Source organism: Lonchura striata, chromosome W, assembly GCF_050655825.1.
Source record: "Lonchura striata isolate lonStrDom1 chromosome W, ASM5065582v1, whole genome shotgun sequence".
NCBI lineage: Eukaryota > Metazoa > Chordata > Aves > Passeriformes > Estrildidae > Lonchura > Lonchura striata.
In genome coordinates this window covers 42,795,068-42,815,085 of record NC_140743.1, presented here as the reverse complement: position 1 = coordinate 42,815,085, position 20,018 = coordinate 42,795,068, and the positions used below count along the sequence as shown (strand labels likewise).

At 33.6% G+C, this 20,018-nt stretch overlaps 1 protein-coding gene across 40 annotated transcripts in view; it reads left to right on the top strand.

Annotated features, from left to right (window-relative positions):
• LOC146763228 (transcription factor 4-like) overlaps positions 1 to 20,018 on the top strand; it is a 111,870-nt gene that overhangs the window by 79,988 nt on the left and 11,864 nt on the right. For 32 of the 40 annotated variants that reach the window (XM_085571394.1, XM_085571386.1, XM_085571388.1 and 29 more), the window contains 6 exons: positions 150 to 273; positions 7,064 to 7,125; positions 9,890 to 9,968; positions 12,123 to 12,199; positions 16,682 to 16,807; positions 19,746 to 19,911. In XM_085571394.1, coding sequence (XP_085427520.1) covers positions 150 to 273; positions 7,064 to 7,125; positions 9,890 to 9,968; positions 12,123 to 12,199; positions 16,682 to 16,807; positions 19,746 to 19,911 — 634 coding nt within the window. The remainder of the gene's footprint in view (positions 1 to 149; positions 274 to 7,063; positions 7,126 to 9,889; positions 9,969 to 12,122; positions 12,200 to 16,681; positions 16,808 to 19,745; positions 19,912 to 20,018) is intronic. The other 8 variants (XM_085571397.1, XM_085571395.1, XM_085571389.1 and 5 more) reach the window with 1 other exon arrangement.

Genomic DNA, 20,018 nt, shown 5'->3' with positions numbered 1-20,018 from the left:
CTCCGCAAAATTCCATTTTTTCCCCATTTTTTCCCCGTTTTTCGCCCGTTTTTCACCCGTTTTTCACCCGATTTTCACCCAATTTTTCCCCAATTTTTTCTTTTTTTCTTTTTTAACCAAAATCCCCGTTTTTCTGCCCGTTTTTGCAGCCCTACCCGTCGCACTCGTCGGCCGAGCTGAGCTCGGCGCTGCCGCCGATGTCGTCCTTCCACCGCTCCAACGCCTTCGGCTCCTCCTGCACCCCCCCGGCCAACGGCGCCGAGCCCCTGCTGGGTGAGTCCCAAAATTCCCCAAAAATTCCCAAAAAAAATTCCCGAATTTTCAGGGAGAAATTGAAAAAAAAAAGCGTGGGAAAATTCCTTCAAATTCCTGAGAAAAAGGGAAAAAACTGGGGGGGGAAATGGGAAAAAATGGGGATTTTATGGGGGGAAAATGAGGGAAAATTCCAGGAAAAATTCCCCAAAAATTCCCCAAAAAATCCTGGAAAAATTGGAAAGAAAAAAAAAAAATCAGGAATTTAAGGGGAAAAATTCCCCAAAAATTCCCCAAAAAATTCTGGAAAAATTGGAAAGAAAAAAAAAAAAAATCAGGAATTTAAGGGGAAAAATTCCCAAAAATTTCCCCAAAATTCCAGGAAAAATCACCAAAAAAATCCAGGAAAAAATCACCAAAAAAATCCCAAAAAATTCCTGAAAAAAAATCCCCAAAATTCCCCAAAAAAATCCGGAAAAAAATCCACAAATATTCCCCAAAAATTCCCCCCACAATCCCCAAAAAAATCCGGAAAAAAATTCCCAAAATACCCCAAAAAAACTCCAAAAAATTGCCCAAAAATTCCCCAAAATTTTCATGGAAAAATTGAAAAAAAAAGTGTGGGAAAATTCCTTCAAATTCCTGAGAAAAAGGGAAAAAACTGGGGGGGGAAATGGGAAAAAATGGGGATTTTAAGGGGGGAAAATGAGGGAAAAATTCCAGGAAAAATTCCCCGAAAAATTCCAGGAAAAATTCCCCAAAAAATTCTGGAAAAATTGGAAAAAAAAAAATCAGGAATTTAAGGAGAAAAATTCCCCAAAAATTCCCCAAAAAAATCTGGAAAATTTGAAAAAAAAAAAAAAAAAAAAAGAGGAATTTAAGGGGAAAAATTCCCAAAAAATTCCCCAAAATTCCAGGAAAAATCACCAAAAAAATCCAGGAAAAATTGCCAAAAAATTCCCAAAAGAAATCCCAAAAATTCCCTAAAAAATTCACCAAAAAATCCCCAAAAATCCCCAAAAAATTCTGAAAAAATCCCCAAAAATACCCCAAAAAAACTCCAAAAAATTCCCCAAAAATTCCCCAAAATTTTCATGGAGAAATTGAAAAAAAAAGTGTGGAAAAATTCCTTAAAATTCCTGAGAAAAAGGGAAAAAACTGGGGGGAAAAATGCGAAAAAATGGGGATTTTATGGGGGGAAAATGAGGGAAAATGAGGGGAAAATTCCTGGAAAAATTACCCAAAAAATTCTGGAAAAATTGAAAAAAAAAAAATCAGGAATTTAAGGGGAAATATTCTCAAAAAATTCCCCAAAATTCCAGGAAAAATTGCCAAAAAAATCCAGGAAAAATTGCCAAAAAATTCCCAAAAGAAATCCCAAAAATTCCCTAAAAAATTCACCAAAAAATCCCCAAAAATCCCCAAACAAATTAAATAAAAAAAAAATCCCCAAAAAATTCTGAAAAAATTCCCAAAAAAATCCTGAAAAAATTCCCCAAAAATTTCTGGAAAAATTCCCAAAAAAATCCCAAAAAATTCCTGGAAAAATTCACCAAAAATTCCCCAAAAATTCCCCTAAATTTTCATGGAAAAATTGAAAAAAAAAAGCGTGGAAAAAATTCCTTAAATTTCCCGAGAAAAAGGGAAAAAACTGGGGGCGAAAAATGCGAAATAATGGGGATTTTAAGGGGGAAAAATGAGGGAAAATGAGGAAAAAATTCCAGGAAAAATTCCCCAAAAAATCCAGGAAAAATTGAAAAAAAAAAATCAGAAATTTAATGGGAAAAATTCCCAAAAAAATCCCCAAAATTCCAGGAAAAATCGCCAAAAAAATCCGGGAAAAAATCCCAAAAGATTCCGGGAAAAATTAAAAAAAAAAAGCCCCAAAATTCCCTGAAAAATTCTGGGAAAAATTCCTGAAAAAATCCCAAAAATTCCCCAAAAAAATCCCAAAAAAGTCCCAAAAAAGTCCCAAAAATTCCCCCCAAAAAATCCAAAAAATTCCGGAAAAAAATCCACAAATATTCCCCAAAAAATCCCCAAAAATATCCCCAAAAATCCCAAAAAAATTCCGGAAAAAAATTCCCAAAAATACCCCAAAAAAACTCCAAAAAATTCCCCAAAAATTCCCCAAAATTTTCATGGAAAAATTGAAAAAAAAAGCGTGGGAAAATTCCTTCAAATTCCTGAGAAAAAGGGAAAAAACTGGGGGGGGAATTGGGAAAAAATGGGGATTTTATGGGGGGAAAATGAGGGAAAATTCCAGGAAAAATTCCCCAAAAATTCCCCAAAAAATTCTGGAAAAATTGAAAAAAAAAATATCAGGAATTTAAGGGGAAATATTCCCAAAAAATTCCCCAAAATTCCAGGAAAAATTGCCAAAAAAATCCAGGAAAAATTGCCAAAAAATTCCCAAAAGAAATCCCAAAAATTCCCTAAAAAATTCACCAAAAAATCCCCAAAAATCCCCAAACAAATTAAATAAAAAAAAATCCCCAAAAAATTCTGAAAAAATTCCCAAAAAAATCCTGAAAAAATTCCCCAAAAATTTCTGGAAAAATTCCCAAAAAAATCCCAAAAAATTCCTGGAAAAATTCACCAAAAAATTCCCCAAAAATTCCCCTAAATTTTCATGGAAAAATTGAAAAAAAAAGCGTTGAAAAATTCCTTAAAATTCCAGAGAAAAAGGGAAAAAAACTGGGGTGAAAAATGCGAAAAAATGTGGATTTTAAGGGGGGAAAATGAGGGAAAATTCCAGGAAAAATTACCCAAAAAATTCCAGGAAAAATTCCCCGAAAAATTCTGGAAAAATTGGAAAAAAAAATCAGGAATTTAAGGAGAAAAATTCCCCAAAAATTCCCAAAAAAATTCTGGAAAAATTGAAAAATAAAAAGAAAAAAATCAGGAATTTAAGGGGGAAAATTCCCAAAAATTTCCCCAAAATTCCAGGAAAAATCACCAAAAAAATCCAGGAAAAAATCACCAAAAAAATCCCAAAAAATTCCTGAAAAAAAATCCGCAAAATTCCCCAAAAAAATCCGGAAAAAAAATCCACAAATATTCCCCAAAAAATCCCCAAAAATTCCCCCCAAAATCCCAAAAAAAAATCCGGAAAAAAATTCCCAAAAATGCCCCAAAAAAACTCAAAAAAATTCCTCAAAAATTCCCCTAAATTTTAATGGAAAAATTGAAAAAAAAAGTGTGGAAAAATTCCTTCAAATTCCTGAGAAAAAGGGAAAAAACTGGGGGGAAAAATGCGAAAAAATGGGGATTTTAAGGGGGGAAAATGAGGAAAAAATTCCAGGAAAAATTCCCCAAAAATTCCCCAAAAAATCCTGGAAAAATTGGAAAGGAAAAAAAAAAAAAAAATCAGGAATTTAAGGGGAAAAATTCCCCAAAAATTCCCAAAAAAATTCTGGAAAAATTGAAAAATAAAAAGAAAAAAATCAGGAATTTAAGGGGAAAAATTCCCAAAAAATTCCCCAAAATTCCAGGAAAAATCACCAAAAAAATCCAGGAAAAAATCACAAAAAAAATCCCAAAAAATTCCTGAAAAAAAATCCCCAAAATTCCCCAAAAAAATCCGGAAAAAAATCCACAAATATTCCCCAAAAATTCCCCCCACAATCCCCAAAAAAATCCGGAAAAAAATTCCCAAAATACCCCAAAAAAACTCCAAAAAATTGCCCAAAAATTCCCCAAAATTTTCATGGAAAAATTGAAAAAAAAATGTGGAAAAATTCCTTAAAATTCCTGAGAAAAAGGGAAAAAACTGGGGGGAAAAATGTGAAATAATGTGGATTTTAAGGGGGGAAAATGAGGGAAAATTCCAGGAAAAATTACCCAAAAAATTCTGGAAAAATTGAAAAAAAAATATCAGGAATTTAAGGGGAAATATTCCCAAAAAATTCCCCAAAATTCCAGGAAAAATCACCAAAAAATCCAGGAAAAAATCCCAAAAGATTCCGGGAAAAATTAAAAAAAAAAATCTCCAAAATTCCCTGAAAAATTCTGGGAAAAATTCCTGAGAAAAATCCCAAAAATTCCCCAAAAAAATCCCAAAAAATTCCCAAAAATTCCCCAAAAAAAATCAAAAAAATTCCGGAAAAAAATCCACAAATATTCCCCAAAAAATCTCCAAAAATTCCCCCCAAAATCGCAAAAAAAATCCGGAAAAAAAATCCCAAAAATACCCCAAAAAAACTCCAAAAAATTGCCCAAAAATTCCCCAAAATTTTCATGGAAAAATTGAAAAAAAAATGTGGAAAAATTCCTTAAAATTCCAGAGAAAAAGGGAAAAAAACTGGGGTGAAAAATGCGAAAAAATGTGGATTTTAAGGGGGGAAAAATGAGGGAAAATGAGGAAAAAATTCCAGGAAAAATTCCCCGAAAAATTCCCCAAAAAATTCCAGGAAAAATTCCCCAAAAAATCCTGGAAAAATTGGAAAAAAAAAAAAAAAATCAGGAATTTAAGGGGAAAAATTCCTCCAAAATTCCCCAAAATTCCAGGAAAAATTGCCAAAAAATTCCCAAAAAAATCCCAAAAATTAAAAAAAAAATTCCCGAAAAAAATCCAAAAAAAATCCCCAAAAAATCCCCAAAAATTCCTGAAAAAAATCCCCAAAAATTCCCCAAAATTTTCCAAATTTTCATGGAAAAATGCCCCAAAACCTGAGGAAAATCGGCTGGAAAATGGGGGAGAAATTGAAAAAAAAAGGGAATTTCAAGGGAAAAAAATGGTGAAAAATCCCAGGAAAATTCCTGGAAAAATTCCCCAAAAAATCTTGGAAAAATGACGGAAAATTCTGAGAAAATTCAAGGAAAAATTCCCAAAAATTCCAGGAAAAAATGGAAAAAAATTCTGGAATTTCAGGGGAAAAAATTCCTAAAAAATCCCAAAAAAATCCCTGGAAAAATTCCCCAAAAATTCATGGAAAAAATTCCCAAAAAAATCCCCAAAATTCCAGGAAAAATCACAAAAAATCCCGAAAAATTCCCTAAAAAATTCCCAAAAGATTCCTAAAAAAAAATCCCAAAAATTCCCCAAAAAAATCCGGAAAAAAATCCGGAAAAAAATCCACAAATATTCCCCAAAAAATCTCCAAAAATTCCCCCCAAAATCCCCAAAAAAATCCGGAAAAAAATTCCCAAAATACCCCAAAAAAACTCCAAAAAATTCCTCAAAATTTTCATGGAAAAATTGAAAAAAAAAGCGTGGAAAAATTCCCTCAAATTCCTGAGAAAAAGGGAAAAAACTGGGGGGAAAAATGTGAAATAATGGGGATTTTATGGGGGGAAAATGAGGGAAAATGAGGGAAAAATTCCTGGAAAAATTACCCAAAAAATTCTGGAAAAATTGAAAAAAAAAATATCAGGAATTTAAGGGGAAATATTCCCAAAAAATTCCCCAAAATTCCAGGAAAAATCACAAAAAAATCCAGGAAAAAATCCCAAAAGATTCCGGGAAAAATTAAAAAAAAAAGCCCCAAAATTCCCTGAAAAATTCTGGGAAAAATTCCTGAGAAAAATCCCAAAAATTCCCCAAAAAAATCCCAAAAAATTCCCAAAAATTCCCCCAAAAAAATCAAAAAAATTCCGGAAAAAAATCCACAAATATTCCCCAAAAAATCCCAAAAAATACCCCCAAAAATCTCCAAAAAAATCCGGAAAAATATTCCCAAAAATACCCCCAAAAAATTCCAAAAAATTCCTCAAAAATTCCCCTAAATTTTTATGGAAAAATTGAAAAAAAAAGTGTGGAAAAATTCCTTCAAATTCCTGAGAAAAAGGGAAAAAACTGGGGGGGGAAATGTGAAAAAATGGGGATTTTAAGGGGGAAAAATGAGGGAAAATTCCAGGAAAAATTCCAGGAAAAATTCCAGGAAAAATTGCCAAAAAATCCTGGAAAAATAATTAAAAAAAAATTCCCCAAAATTCCAGAAAAAATCCAAAAAAATTCCTGGAAAAAATCCTGAAAAAATTCCCAAAAATTCTCAAAAAAATCCCAAAAATTCCTGGGAAATTCCCCAAAAATTCCTAAAAAATTCCTGTAAAATTTCCAAAAATTTCCCCAAAAAATCCCCAAAATTCCCCAACAAATTAAAAAAAGTTCCGGAAAAAAAATTCCCAAAAATTCCTGGAAAATTTCCAGAAAGTTCCCCCAAAAATTCCAGGAAAAATTCCCCCAAAATGTTCAGAAAAAATCCCAAAAAAACTTCCAAAAACTTCCAAAAATTCCTGAAAAAAAAATCCCCCAAAATTCCCAAAAAATCCCCAAAAATTCTTGAAAAAAATTCCCAAAAATTCCCAAAAAAATTCACAAAAATTCTTGGAAAGAATTCCCAAAAATTCCCAAAAAATTCCAAAAAATCCTGGGAAAAAGTTCCCAAAAAAAATCCAAAAAATTCCGGAAAAAAATTCTCAAAAATTCCCCAAAAAATTTGAAAAAATTCCTAAAAAATTCCTGGAAAAATTTCCCAAAAAATTCCCCCAAAAATTCCAAAAAATTCCCCCAAAATTCCAAAAAATTCCTAAAAAAGTCCCGGAAAATTCCCAAAAAAGTTCCAAAAAATTCCAGGAAAAATTTTCCAAAAATTCCCAAAAAATTCCTTTAAAAATTCCAGAATTTTCCCCCAAAATTTGGATTTTTTTCCCCCTAAAAAATTCAATTTTTTCCCCTAAAATCTTGGAATTTTCGCCAAAAATCCCCGAATTTTTTGCCCAAATTCCCGGATTTTTCCCCCAATTCCCGCAATTTCCCCAAATTTCGGAATTTTCACCCAAAATTTTGGATTTTTTTTCTCTTTTCCAGCCCCGCGTGGAGCCGCCGGAAGTTCCCAGACCGGAGACGCGTTGGGCAAAGCTTTGGCCTCTGTAAGAAAATTCCCTAAATTTTTTTAATCCCGAAAAATTGCCAAAATATGCCCCAAAAAATTCCCAAAAAATTCAAAAAAAAAATCGTGAAAAAATTCCGTAAAAATCCCCAAAAAATACAGTAAAATTCCCAAAAATTCCCAATTTTTTATCGCAAAAAAAAATCCCGAAACCACCAAAAATTTCCCAAAATTTTCCGCCAAAAAAATCCCAAAAAATCCCAAAAAAATTCCCAAAAAAAATCTCAAAAATTAAAAAAAAATCCCCCAAAAAATCCCAAAAATTCCCATAAAAATCCCAAAAAAAATCCCCAAAAAAAAAAAATTCGCCCAAAAATTCTCAAAAAATTTCCAAAATTTTCTCCCAAAATTCCTCAAATTTTCACCAAAAACCCCCAAAAAAATCCCAAAAAATCCCCCCCCAAAAAAATAAATTCCCCCAAAAAATCCAAAAAAATTCCCCAAATTTTATCCCAAAATTCCTCAAATTTTCACCCAAAAATCCCTAAAAATTCCCAAAAACCGCCAAAAAATCCCCTAAAAAAATCCCAAAAATATTTCCAAAACAATCCCCAAAAAAATCCCCAAAATTTTATCCCAAAAACCCCCAAAAAATCCCTAAAAATTCCCCAAAAATTCCCAAAAACCGCCAAAAAATTCCCAAAAAAATCCCCAAAAATAAAAAAAAAATCTCAAAAAAAATCCCCAAAAATCCCCCAAAAATCCCCAAAATTCCCCAAAATTTCCCCCCAAAAATCCCCCCAAAAATTCCCCCAAAAAATTCCAAAAAATATCCCAAAAAAATCCCCAAAAAATAAAAAAAAATCTCCAAGAAATCCCCAAAAAAATCCCCAAAAAACCCCCCAAAATCCCCCAAAAAACCCCAAAAATCCCCAAAATTTCCCCCCAAATCCCCCCAAAAATTCCCCCAAAAAATTCCAAAAAATTCCCCAAAAAAATCCCCCAAAAATAAAAAAAAATCTCCAAAAAATCCCAAAAAAATCCCCAAAAATCCCCAAAAATCCCCAAAATTTCCCCCCAAAAATCCCCAAAATTTTCTCCCCAAAAACCCCCAAAAATTCTCCCAAAAACCCCCAAAAAATTCCCCAAAAAAATCCCCCAAAAATTTAAAAAAATCTCCAAAAAACCCCAAAAACCCCCAAAATTTTCTCCCAAAAATCCCCCAAAAATTCTCCCAAAAACCCCCAAAAAATTCCCCAAAAAAATCCCCCAAAAATTTAAAAAAATCTCCAAAAAACCCCAAAAATCCCCAAAATTTCCCCCCAAAAAACCCCCAAAAAATTCTCCCAAAAACCCCCAAAAAATTTCCCCAAAAAATTCCCCAAAAAAATCCCCAAAAATAAAAAAAACTCAAAGAAATCACCAAAAAAATCCCAAAAAAAACCCCAAAAAAACCCCAAAAATCCCCAAAATTTCCCCCCAAAAACCCCCAAAAAATTCTCCCAAAAACCCCAAAAAATTCCCCCAAAAAAATCCCCCAAAAATAAAAAAAAAATCTCCAAAAAATCCCAAAAAAATCCCCAAAAAAACCCAAAAATCCCCAAAATTTTCTCCCAAAAACCCCCAAAAAATTCTCCCAAAAACCCCCAAAAAATCCCAAAAAAAATTCCCCCAAAAAAATCCCCCAATAATAAAAAAAAATCTCCAAAAAATCCCAAAAAATCCCCAAAAAACCCCAAAAATCCCCCAAAAAACCCCAAAATTTCCCCCCAAAAATCCCCAAAATTTTCTCCCAAAAATCCCCAAAAAATTCCCAAAAAAAATCCCCCAAAAATAAAAAAAAATCTCCAAAAAATCACCAAAAAAATCCCAAAAAAACCCCCAAAATCCCCCAAAAACCCCCAAAAATCCCCAAAATTTCCCCCCAAAAATCCCCAAAAATTCCCCCAAAAAATTCCATAAAATTCCCAAAAAAATATTCCCCAAAAATAAAAAAAAATCTCAAAAAAATCCCCAAAAAAATCCCCAAAAATCCCCAAAATTTCCCCCCAAAAATCCCCAAAATTTCCTCCCAAAAACCCCCAAAAAATTCCAAAAAATTCCCCAAAAAAATCCCCCAAAAATAAAAAAAAATCTCAAAGAAATCACCAAAAAAAATCCCCAAAAAACCCCAAAAATCCCCCAAAAATCCCCAAAATTTCCCCCCAAAAACCCCCAAAAAATTCCCCCAAAAAATCCCCCAAAAATAAAAAAAAACTCAAAGAAATCACCAAAAAAATCCCAAAAAAACCCCAAAAATCCCCAAAATTTCCTCCCAAAAACCCCCAAAAAATTCCAAAAAATTCCCCAAAAAAATCCCCCAAAAATAAAAAAAAATCTCAAAGAAATCACAAAAAAAATCCCCAAAAAACCCCAAAAAAACCCCAAAAATCCCCAAAATTTCCCCCCAAAAATCCCCAAAATTTCCCCCCAAAAACCCCAAAAAAATTCCCAAAAAAATCCCCAATAATAAAAAAAAATCTCCAAAAAATCCCAAAAAATCCCCAAAAAACCCCAAAAATCCCCCAAAAAACCCCAAAATTTCCCCCCAAAAATCCCCAAAATTTCCCCCCAAAATTTCCCCCAAAAAATTCTCCCAAAAACCCCCAAAAAAATCCCAAAAAACCCCAAAAAAATCCCCAAAAACCCCCAAAAAAACCCCCAAAAACCCCCCAAAACTCCCCCTCCACAAAATGGCCGCCGCCCTCATTAGCATACGGGGCGGGGCCTCATTTGCATATATGCTAATTGCGGCGCGATGCAAGATTTATTCCCCAGATCACACCAACAGCAGCTTCCCCTCCAACCCTTCCACTCCCGTGGCCTCGCCGCCGTCGCTCGCAGGTAAAAACCCCCAAAATTCCCAAATTTTGCCCCAAAATTCCTCGGGAATTCTCATCCCAAAAATCTCCTCCGAAATTTCCCGAAATTGCCGTTTTTTACCCCGAAAAAATCCGAGTTTTTTTGGGTTTTTTAGAGGGTTTTGAAGCGAAATAAATGGAATTTTTTTCGGTAAAAAATGGAGTTTTTCAACTCAAATTTTCACCGTTTTTTCCCCAAAATTATAAAAATTTATTCCCAAAAAATCAGATTTTTTTCCCCCAAAAATTTTGATTTTTTTCCCCATTTTCTACCATTTTTTTACCCAAAAAAATTAAATTTTTTCCCAATTTTTACGAATTTTTTACTCTCAAAAAGTCGAATTTTTCCTCCAATTTTTCACCGTTTTAAAAATTTATTCCCAAAAAAACAGATTTTTTCCCCAAAAAAATTTTGGATTTTTTCCCCATTTTCTACCTTTTTTTTACCCCCAAAAAAATCCAATTTTTAAGGATTTTTACCCCAAAAAGTCGAATTTTTCCTCCAAATTTTCACCGTTTTTTCCCCAAAATTATAAAAATTTATTCCCAAAAAATCCGATTTTTTCCCCAAAAAATTTTGGATTTTTTTCCCCATTTTCTAGCTTTTTTTTACCCAAAAAAAATCCAATTTTTAAGGATTTTTATCCCAAAAAGTCGAATTTTTCCTCCAAATTTTCACCGTTTTTTCCCCAAAATTATAAAAATTTATTCCCAAAAAACCAGATTTTTTTCCCAAAAAAATTTTGGATTTTTTCCCCCATTTTCTACCTTTTTTTTACCCCAAAAAAATCCAATTTTTTCCCAATTTTTAAGGATTTTTTACCCTCAAAAAGTCGAATTTTCCCCCCAAATTTTCACCATTTTCCCCCAAAAATATGAAAATTTATTTCCCAAAAAATCCTATCTTTTTCCCTCAAAAATTTGTATTTTTTCCCATTTTTTACAAATTTTTCCCCAAAATAATTTGAATTTTTTTCCCATTTTTCCCCAATTTTTTACAAATGTTTTTCCCCAAAATTTAAATTCTTTTCCAAAAAAAATTCCTTTTTTTTCCCCATTTTTCCCCAATTTTTGAAGGATTTTTTCCCAATTTTTACGAATTTTTCCCCATTTTTTAGGTATTTTTTCCCCCAAAAATCAAATTTTTTTGCCAAAAACCAAAATTTTTTCCCCAAATTTTCAACATTTTTCCCAAAAATATGAAAATTTATTTCCCAAAAAAATCAGATTTTTCCCCATTTTTTCCCCTAAAAATCTGAATTTTTTTCCCCATTTTTTAGCATTTTTTTCCCATTTTTTCACCATTTTTTCCCTAAAAAAATCGAATTTTTTCCCCAATTTTTTAGGTATTTTTTCCCAAAAATATGAAATATTTTTTCCTTAAAAAATTTGAATTTTTTTCCCATTTTTTAGCATTTTTTACCCCCAAAAAATCGAATTTTTTCACCCAAATTATGACATTTTTACCCCAAAAATATTTGGATTTTATTCCCCAATAAATCCAATTTTTTATCCCTAAAAAATTAGGATTTTTTTCCCCAATTTTTACGAATTTTTTCCCATTTTTTCCCTAAAAAAATCGAATTTTCCCCCCAAATTTTCACCATTTTTTCCCAAAAATGTAAAAATTTATTTCCCAAAAAATCAGATTTTTTCCCTAAAAAAATTTGAATTTTCCCCCCATTTTTTTCCCCAAAAAATCAATTTTTTTCCCAATTTTTAAGAATTTTTCCCCAAAAATTTAAAAATTTTTCCCCAAAAAAATCCAACATTTTTCCCAAAAAAATTCAATTTTTTACCCAAAAAAATTCTATTTTTTTCCCCAATTTTTGGTCATTTTTCCTTAAATTTTTTAGGATTCTTTCCCCGATTTTTTCCCTTAATTAACCCCAATTTTTTCCCTTAATTAACCCAAATTTTTCCCTTAATTAACCCCAATTTTTTAATTAATTAATCCCATTTTCCCCCAAAAAAATTCAATTTATTTCCCCAAAAAATCCCATTTTTCCCTCATTTTTTCGTCTTTTTTCACCCGGTTTTTTGCGTCATTAACCCCGAATTTTTTCCCTAATTAACCCGCAATTTTTAATTGACCAACCCAACTAATTAATTAATTAATTTGCTCTGAATTAATTAGCAGGGACGGCAGCTTGGGCCAGGAATGGCGGGCAAGCGTCTTCGTCGCCCAATTACGAGGGGCCCTTGCACTCCTTGGTGAGTCTTAATTAAGATTAATTAATTAATTTGCATCTCATTAATATTCATGAGTTCTTCATCAGCTGGTGCTGAAGCCCAAAAGCTTCAAAAGAACCCCAAAAATGACCCAAAAATCCCAAAAATTGACCCAAAAATGACCCAAAAATACCAAAAATTGACCCAAAAATGACCCAAAAAAAATCCCAAAAATGACCCAAAAATTGACCCAAAAATCTCCAAAATTGACCCCAAAAATTGACCCAAAAATACCAAAAATTGACCCAAAAATCCTACAAAAAACCCCAAAAAATTAAAAAAAAAATCCTCAAAAAAAAACCCAAAAAAATCCCAAAAATCCCCAAAATAACCCCAAAAATCTTCAAAAAAAAAACCCCCAAAAATCCCAAATAATTCACCCTAAAAACCCCAAAAAATCCCTAAAAAACCCCCAAAAATCCCCAAAAATTAACCCAAAAATTACCCAAAAAAATTCCAAAAATTAACCCAAAAATTACCCAAAAAAATTCCAAAAATTGACCCAAAAATTACCCCAAAAAATTCCAATAATTGACCCAAAAATGACCCAAAAAAATTCCAAAAATTGACCCAAAAATGACCCAAAAAAACCCCAAAATTACCTCAAAAAACCCCCAAAAATCCCACCAAAAAGTCCCAAAAAATCCCCAAAATTACCCCAAAAAATCCCTTAAAAAAACCCAAAATCCCCCAAAAGTGACCCCAAAAAATCCCCAAAATTAACCCAAAAATATCCCAAAAATTACCCCAAAAATCCCAAAAATTGACCCAAAAATTAACCAAAAAACCACAAAAATGACCCAAAAAAAATCCCAACAATTGGCCCAAAAATGACCCAAAAACGACCCAAAAAATTCCAAAAATTGACCCAAAAATGACCCAAAAAAATCCCAAAATTGACCCAAAAAATCTCGAAAAAAAAAAAACCAAAAATATCCCAAAAATGACACCAAAAATTAACCAAAAACTGCAAAAATGACGCCAAAAATCCCAAAAATTCACCCAAAAATTCACCCAAAAATTGACCCAAAAAATTTCCCAAAATTGACCCAAAGATGACCCAAAAAACCCTCAAAAAAACCCAAAAAAACCCCAAAAAAAACCCCAAAAATCCCAATATTACCCCCAAAAAATCCTCAAAAATCCCCTAAAAAAAACCCCCAAAAATCCAAAAAAAACTCCAAAAAAAACCCAAAAAAAATCCCAAAAATAACCCCAAAAAACCCCCTAAAATAGACCCAAAAATCCCCAAAATTGACCCAAAAATGCCCCAAAATAACCCCAAAAATTGACCCAAAAATCCCAAAAATTGACCCAAAAAAATTTCCCAAAAATTGACCCAAAGATGACCCAAAAAACCCCCAAAAATCCCATTAAAAAACCCCAAAAATCCCCCAAAAAATCCCCAAAAATCACAAAAACCCCAAAAAACCCAAAAACGCCCAAATTTACCCCAAAATTTGTTGTTTTTTTCCCCTCAGAGCCGCATCGAGGATCGCCTGGGGAAAAAAAACCCCAAAAAATCCACCAAAAAACCCCAAAAAAACCCCAAAAAACCCCAAAAAAACCCCCAAAAAATTGCAAAATTACCCAAAAAACCCAAAAAACCCAAAAACGCCCAAATTTACCCCAAAATTTGGTTTTTTTTTCCCCTCAGAGCCGCATCGAGGATCGCCTGGGGGAAAAAAAAACCCCAAAAAATCCACCAAAAAACCCCAAAAAAACCCCAAAAAATCCACCAAAAAACTCCAAAAAACCCCAAAAATAACCCAAAAAACCCCCTAAAATAGACCCAAAAATCCCCAAAATTGACCCAAAAATGACGCCAAAAATCCCAAAAATTCACCCAAAATTGACCCAAAAAATTTCCCAAAGTTGACCCAAAGATGACCCAAAAAACCCCCAAAAAATCCTCAAAAATCCCATTAAAAAACCCCAAAAAATCCCAATATTACCCCCCAAAAAATCCCAAAAAACCCCAAAAACCCAAAAAACCCAAAAACGCCCAAATTTACCCCAAAATTTGTTGTTTTTTTCCCCTCAGAGCCGCATCGAGGATCGCCTGGGGGAAAAAAACCCCAAAAAATCCACCAAAAAACCCCCAAAAATCCCCAAAAAAATCCACCAAAAAACTCCCAAAAAACCCCCTAAAATAGACCCAAAAATCCCCAAAATTGACCCAAAATTAGCCCAAAATTGACCCAAAAATTGACCCAAAAATCCCAAAATTTGACCCAAAAATTGACCCAAAGATGACCCAAAAAACCCTCAAAAATCCCATTAAAAAACCCCAAAAAACCCCAAAAACCCCCAAAAAACCCCAAAAAAAACCCAAAAAAATCCCCAAAAATCACAAAAAACCCAAAAAACCCAAAAACCCCCAAATTTACCCCAAAATTTGTTGTTTTTTTCCCCTCAGAGCCGCATCGAGGATCGCCTGGGGGGAAAAAAAACCCAAAAAATCCATCAAAAAACTCCCAAAAAACCCAAAAAACCCCCAAAAAACCCCAAAAAACCCCCAAAATAACCCAAAAAAACCCTAAAATAGACCCAAAAATCCCCAAAATTGACCCAAAAATGACCCAAAATAACCCCAAAAATTGACCCAAAAATCCCAAAAATCGACCCAAAAAAATTTCCCAAAATTGACCCAAAGATGACCCAATAAAACCCCAAAAAATCCCATTAAAAAACCCCAAAAATCCCCCAAAAAACCCCCAAAAAACCCCAAATTACCCCCAAAAAATCCCAAAAAATCCCCAAAAAACCCCCTAAAAAACCCAGAAAACCCAAAAAAAAAACCTCCAAAAAAACCCCAAATTGACTCAAAAATACCCAAAAATTCCCAAAAAAAAATCCCAAAATTATCCCTAAAAAATCCCCTAAAAAACCCCAAAAAATCCCCAAAAAAATCCCAAAAAATCCCAAAATTACCCCCAAAAAATCCTCAAAAATCCCCTAAAAAAACCTCCCAAAAACCCCAAAAAATCCCCAAAAAAATCCCCAAAAATTCCAATATTACCCCCAAAAAATAACCCCAAAAATCAAAAAAAAACTCCAAAAAAACCCCCAAAAAATCCCAAAAATAACCCAAAAAAACCCCCTAAAATAGACCCAAAAATCCCCAAAATTGACCCAAAAATGACCCAAAATAACCCCGAAAATTGACCCAAAAATCCCAAAATTTGACCCAAAAAAATTCCCAAAAATTGACCCAAAGATGACCCAAAAAACCCCCAAAAAATCCTCAAAAATCCCATTAAAAAACCCCAAAAAACCCCCAAAAAAACCCAAAAAAATTGCAAAATTACCCAAAAAACCCAAAAACGCCCAAATTTACCCCAAAATTTGGTTTTTTTTTCCCCTCAGAGCCGCATCGAGGATCGCCTGGGGAAAAAAAAACCCAAAAAATCCACCAAAAACCCCCAAAAAATCCCAAAAATTAACCCAAAAAACCCCAAAAATTCACCCCAAAAAACCCTCTAAAAAAACCCAGAAAACCCAAAAAAAACCTCCAAAAAAACCCCAAATTGACCCAAAAATTCCCAAAAAAAAATCCCAAAATTATCCCTAAAAAATCCCCTAAAAACCCCAAAAAATCCCCAAAAAAATCCAAAAAATTTCAAAATTACCCCCAAAAAATCCCCAAAAATCCCCTAAAAAAAACTCCCAAAAACCCCAAAAAATCCCAAAAAAAAATCCCCAAAAATTCCAATATTACCCCCAAAAAAAACCCCCAAAAATCCAAAAAAAACTCCAAAAAAACCCCCAAAAAACCCCAAAAATAACCCAAAAAAACCCCCTAAAATAGACCCAAAAATCCCCAAAATTACACCAAAATTAACCCAAAATTAACCCAAAAATGACCCAAAACAACCCCAAAAATCATCGAAAATAACCCCAAAAATTGACCCAAAAATCCCAAAAATTGACCCAAAAAAATTTCCCAAAAATTGACCCAAAGATGACCCAAAAAACCCCCAAAAATCCCATTAAAAAACCCCAAAAATCCCCCAAAAAATCCCCAAAAATCACAAAAACCCCAAAAAACCCAAAAACGCCCAAATTTACCCCAAAATTTGGTTTTTTTTTCCCCTCAGAGCCGCATCGAGGATCGCCTGGGGGAAAAAAAACCCCAAAAAATCCACCAAAAAACACCCAAAAAACCCCAAAAATCCCCCTAAAATAGACCCAAAAATCCCCAAAATTGACCCAAAAATGACGCCAAAAATCCCAAAAATTGACCCAAAAATCCCAATATTTGACCCAAAAATTGACCCAAAGATGACCCAAAAAACCCTCAAAAATCCCATTAAAAAACCCCAAAAAAACCCAAAAAATCCTAAAAAATCCCAATATTACCCCCAAAAAAAACCCCAAAAAATCCCCAAAAATCACAAAAAACCCAAAAAACCCAAAAACGCCCAAATTTACCCCAAAAATTTGTTGTTTTTTTCCCCTCAGAGCCGCATCGAGGATCGCCTGGAGCGTTTGGACGACGCCATCCACGTCCTGCGCAACCACGCCGTGGGCGCCGGCGAGCCCCACGCCGCCGGCTACGGCGCCGGCCTCTTGGCCAACCGCCTCATGGTCAGCGTTTTGGGGTGAAAAAAGGCGAATTTGGGGTTTTTGGCAAAAAAAATTTGGTGTTTTTAGGTGAAAATTTGAGGGTTTTACGTCAAAATTTGGCGGTTTTACGACGAAATTTGGCGTTTTTACGATGATTTTTGGGCGTTTATTGGAAGAGTTTTGGGTGTTTTTTCCCCAAATTTTGGGATTTAGGATTGGAGATTTTGGGGTGAAAAAGCGCAAATTTGGGGTTTTGGCAAAAAAAATTTGGGGTTTTTTGGTGAAAATTTGAGGATTTTAGGTGAAAATTTGGCATTTTTACGACAAAATTTGATGATTTTTGGGAGGTTTTTTGGAAGAGTTTTGGGACTTTTTTCCCCAAACTTTGGGATTTAGGATTGGGGGTTTTGGGGTGAAAAAACCCAAATTTGGGGTTTTGCAAAAAAAAATTTGGTGTTTTTAGGTGAAAATTTGAGGATTTTAGGTCAAAATTTGGCGGTTTTACGTCAAAATTTGGTGGTTTTACGACGATTTTTGGCCGTTTCTTAGTGGAATTTTGGGACTTTTTTCCCCAAATTTTGGGATTTAGGATTGGAGATTTTGGGGTGAAAAACCCCAAATTTGGGTTTTTTGCAAAAAAAATTTGGGGTTTTTTGGTGAAAATTTGAGGATTTTAGGTCAAAATTTGGCGATTTTAAGACAAAATTTGATGATTTTGGGGAGTTTTTTGGAAGAGTTTTGGGAGTTTTTCCCCCAAAATTTGGGATTTAGGATTGGAGATTTTGAGGTGAAAAACCCAAATTTGGGGTTTTTGCAAAAAAAATTTGGGGTTTTTAGGTGAAAATTTGATGGTTTTAGGTGAAAATTTGGCGATTTTACGACAAAATTTGATGATTTTGGGGAGTTTTTTGGAAGAGTTTTGGGAGTTTTTTCCCCAAATTTTGGGATTTAGGATTGGGGATTTTGGGGTGAAAAAACCCAAATTTGGGGTTTTTGCAAAAAAAATTGGGTGTTTTTAGGTGAAAATTTGACGGTTTTAGGTGAAAATTTGGCGATTTTAAGACAAAATTTGATGATTTTGGGGAGTTTTTTGGAAGAGTTTTGGGACTTTTTTCCCCAAACTTTGGGATTTAGGATTGGAGATTTTGGGGTGAAAAAACCCAAATTTGGGGTTTTTGCAAAAAAAAAATTTGGCGTTTTTTGGTGAAAATTTGACGATTTTACGACAAAATTTGACAATTTTGGGGCGTTTTTTGGTCGTTTCTTAGTAGAATTTTGGGACTTTTTCCCCCAAAATTTGGGATTTAGGACTTAGGGTTTTGGGGTGAAAATGCCAAATTTTGGGTTTTTTCCCCAAAAAAATTTGGGATATTTTGGTGAAAATTTGACGATTTTACGACAAAATTTGGCGTTTTTACGACGATTTTTGGCCGTTTCTTAGTGGAATTTTGGGAATTTTTTCCACAAATTTTGGGATTTAGTATTGGGGGTTTTGGGGTGAAAAAACCCCAAATTTGGGTTTTTTGGCAAAAAAAATTTGGTGTTTTTAGGCGAAAATTTGACGATTTTATGACAAAATTTGACAATTTTACGACGAAATTTGACGGTTTTACGACGATTTTTGGGCGTTTATTGGAAGAGTTTTGGGAGTTTTTTCCCTAAATTTTGGGATTTAGGATTGGAGATTTTGGGGTGAAAAAGCGCGAATTTGGGATTTTTGCAAAAAAAAATTTGGGGTTTTTTGGTGAAAATTTGATGATTTTAGGCGAAAATTTGGCGTTTTTACGACAAAATTTGGCATTTTTACGACGATTTTTGGGCGTTTATTAGAAGAGTTTTGGGAGTTTTTTCCCCAAATTTTGGGATTTAGGATTGGAGATTTTGGGGTAAAAAAACCCAAATTTGGGGTTTTTGCAAAAAAAATTTGGGGTTTTTTGGTGAAAATTTGATGATTTTACGACGAAATTTGGCGTTTTTACGACGATTTTTGGCCGTTTCTTAGTGGAATTTTGGGAGTTTTTTCCCCAAAATATGGGATTTAGGATTGGAGATTTTGGGGTGAAAAAACCCAAATTTGGGGTTTTTGCAAAAAAAAAAATTTGGCGTTTTTAGGTGAAAATTTGACAATTTTAGGTCAAAATTTGTCGATTTTACGACGATTTTTGGGGTTTTCTCCCCAAATTTTGGGGTTTTTGGGGGACTTGGGATTTTGGGGTGAAAAACCCCAAATTTGGGTTTTTTCCCCAAAAAATCTGGAGGTTTTTGGTGAAAATTTGATGATTTTAGGTCAAAATTTGACGATTTTACGACAATTTTTCAGAGTTTTACGTCCAAATTTGGGGTTTTTGTCCCCAAATTTTGGGGTTTAAAATTTGGGATTTTGGGGTGAAAATCTCAAATTTTGGGATTTTTTCCCCAAAAATTTGGGGTTTTTGGACAAAATTGGACAATTTTATGATGATTTTTGGGTGGTTTTTTAAAAAAAATTGGGGATTTTTGAATTTTGAAATTTTGGGATTTTGAAATTTTGGAATTTTGGCATTTTTGGGATTTTTGGATTTTAGGATTTTGGAATTTTAGGATTTTGAAATTTCAAATTTCTAAAATTTCAGGATTTTGAAATTTTGAGATTTCTGGGATTTTGGGCTTTTAAAATTTGGAATTTTCGGGATTTTTTTAAATTTCAAATTTTTAGCATTTTGGAATTTTTTAGGATTTTTAAATTTCAAAATTTCCAATTTTTACCATTTCAAAATTCCAAATTTTTTCAATTTTCAAATTCTAAAATTTCACCATTTTTCAATCCTAAAAATCTCCAATTTTCACCCATTTTCCCCTTTTTTTTTTTTTTTTTTTTTTTTTTTTTTTTGCGATTTGAAACTTTGAGAATTCCCAAAATTTCGGGAAAATTTGGGGAAAATTTCGGGAATTTTTTTTTTTTTTTTTTTTTCTCCTGCAGATTTCCCACCGCCACGTCCCTCCTGCCCCACCTTTGGCCGCTCACCGCGACGCCGCCGATTCCGCCGTCCGTTCTTCTCACCCTCTTCTCCCCAACCAAATCCCGGTGCCGGCGCTTCCGTTGCCCTCGGCCGCCTCCCCGGAGCTCCACCAGGACCCCTACAGAGGTGAGGAACCGAGAAGAAGTTCTTCAGATCTTCAGCCACCACCAAATTTTTGGGGGGGTTTTAGGGTTTTTTGGGGTTTTTTTGGGTCAAAAAGAAAATTATGGAGC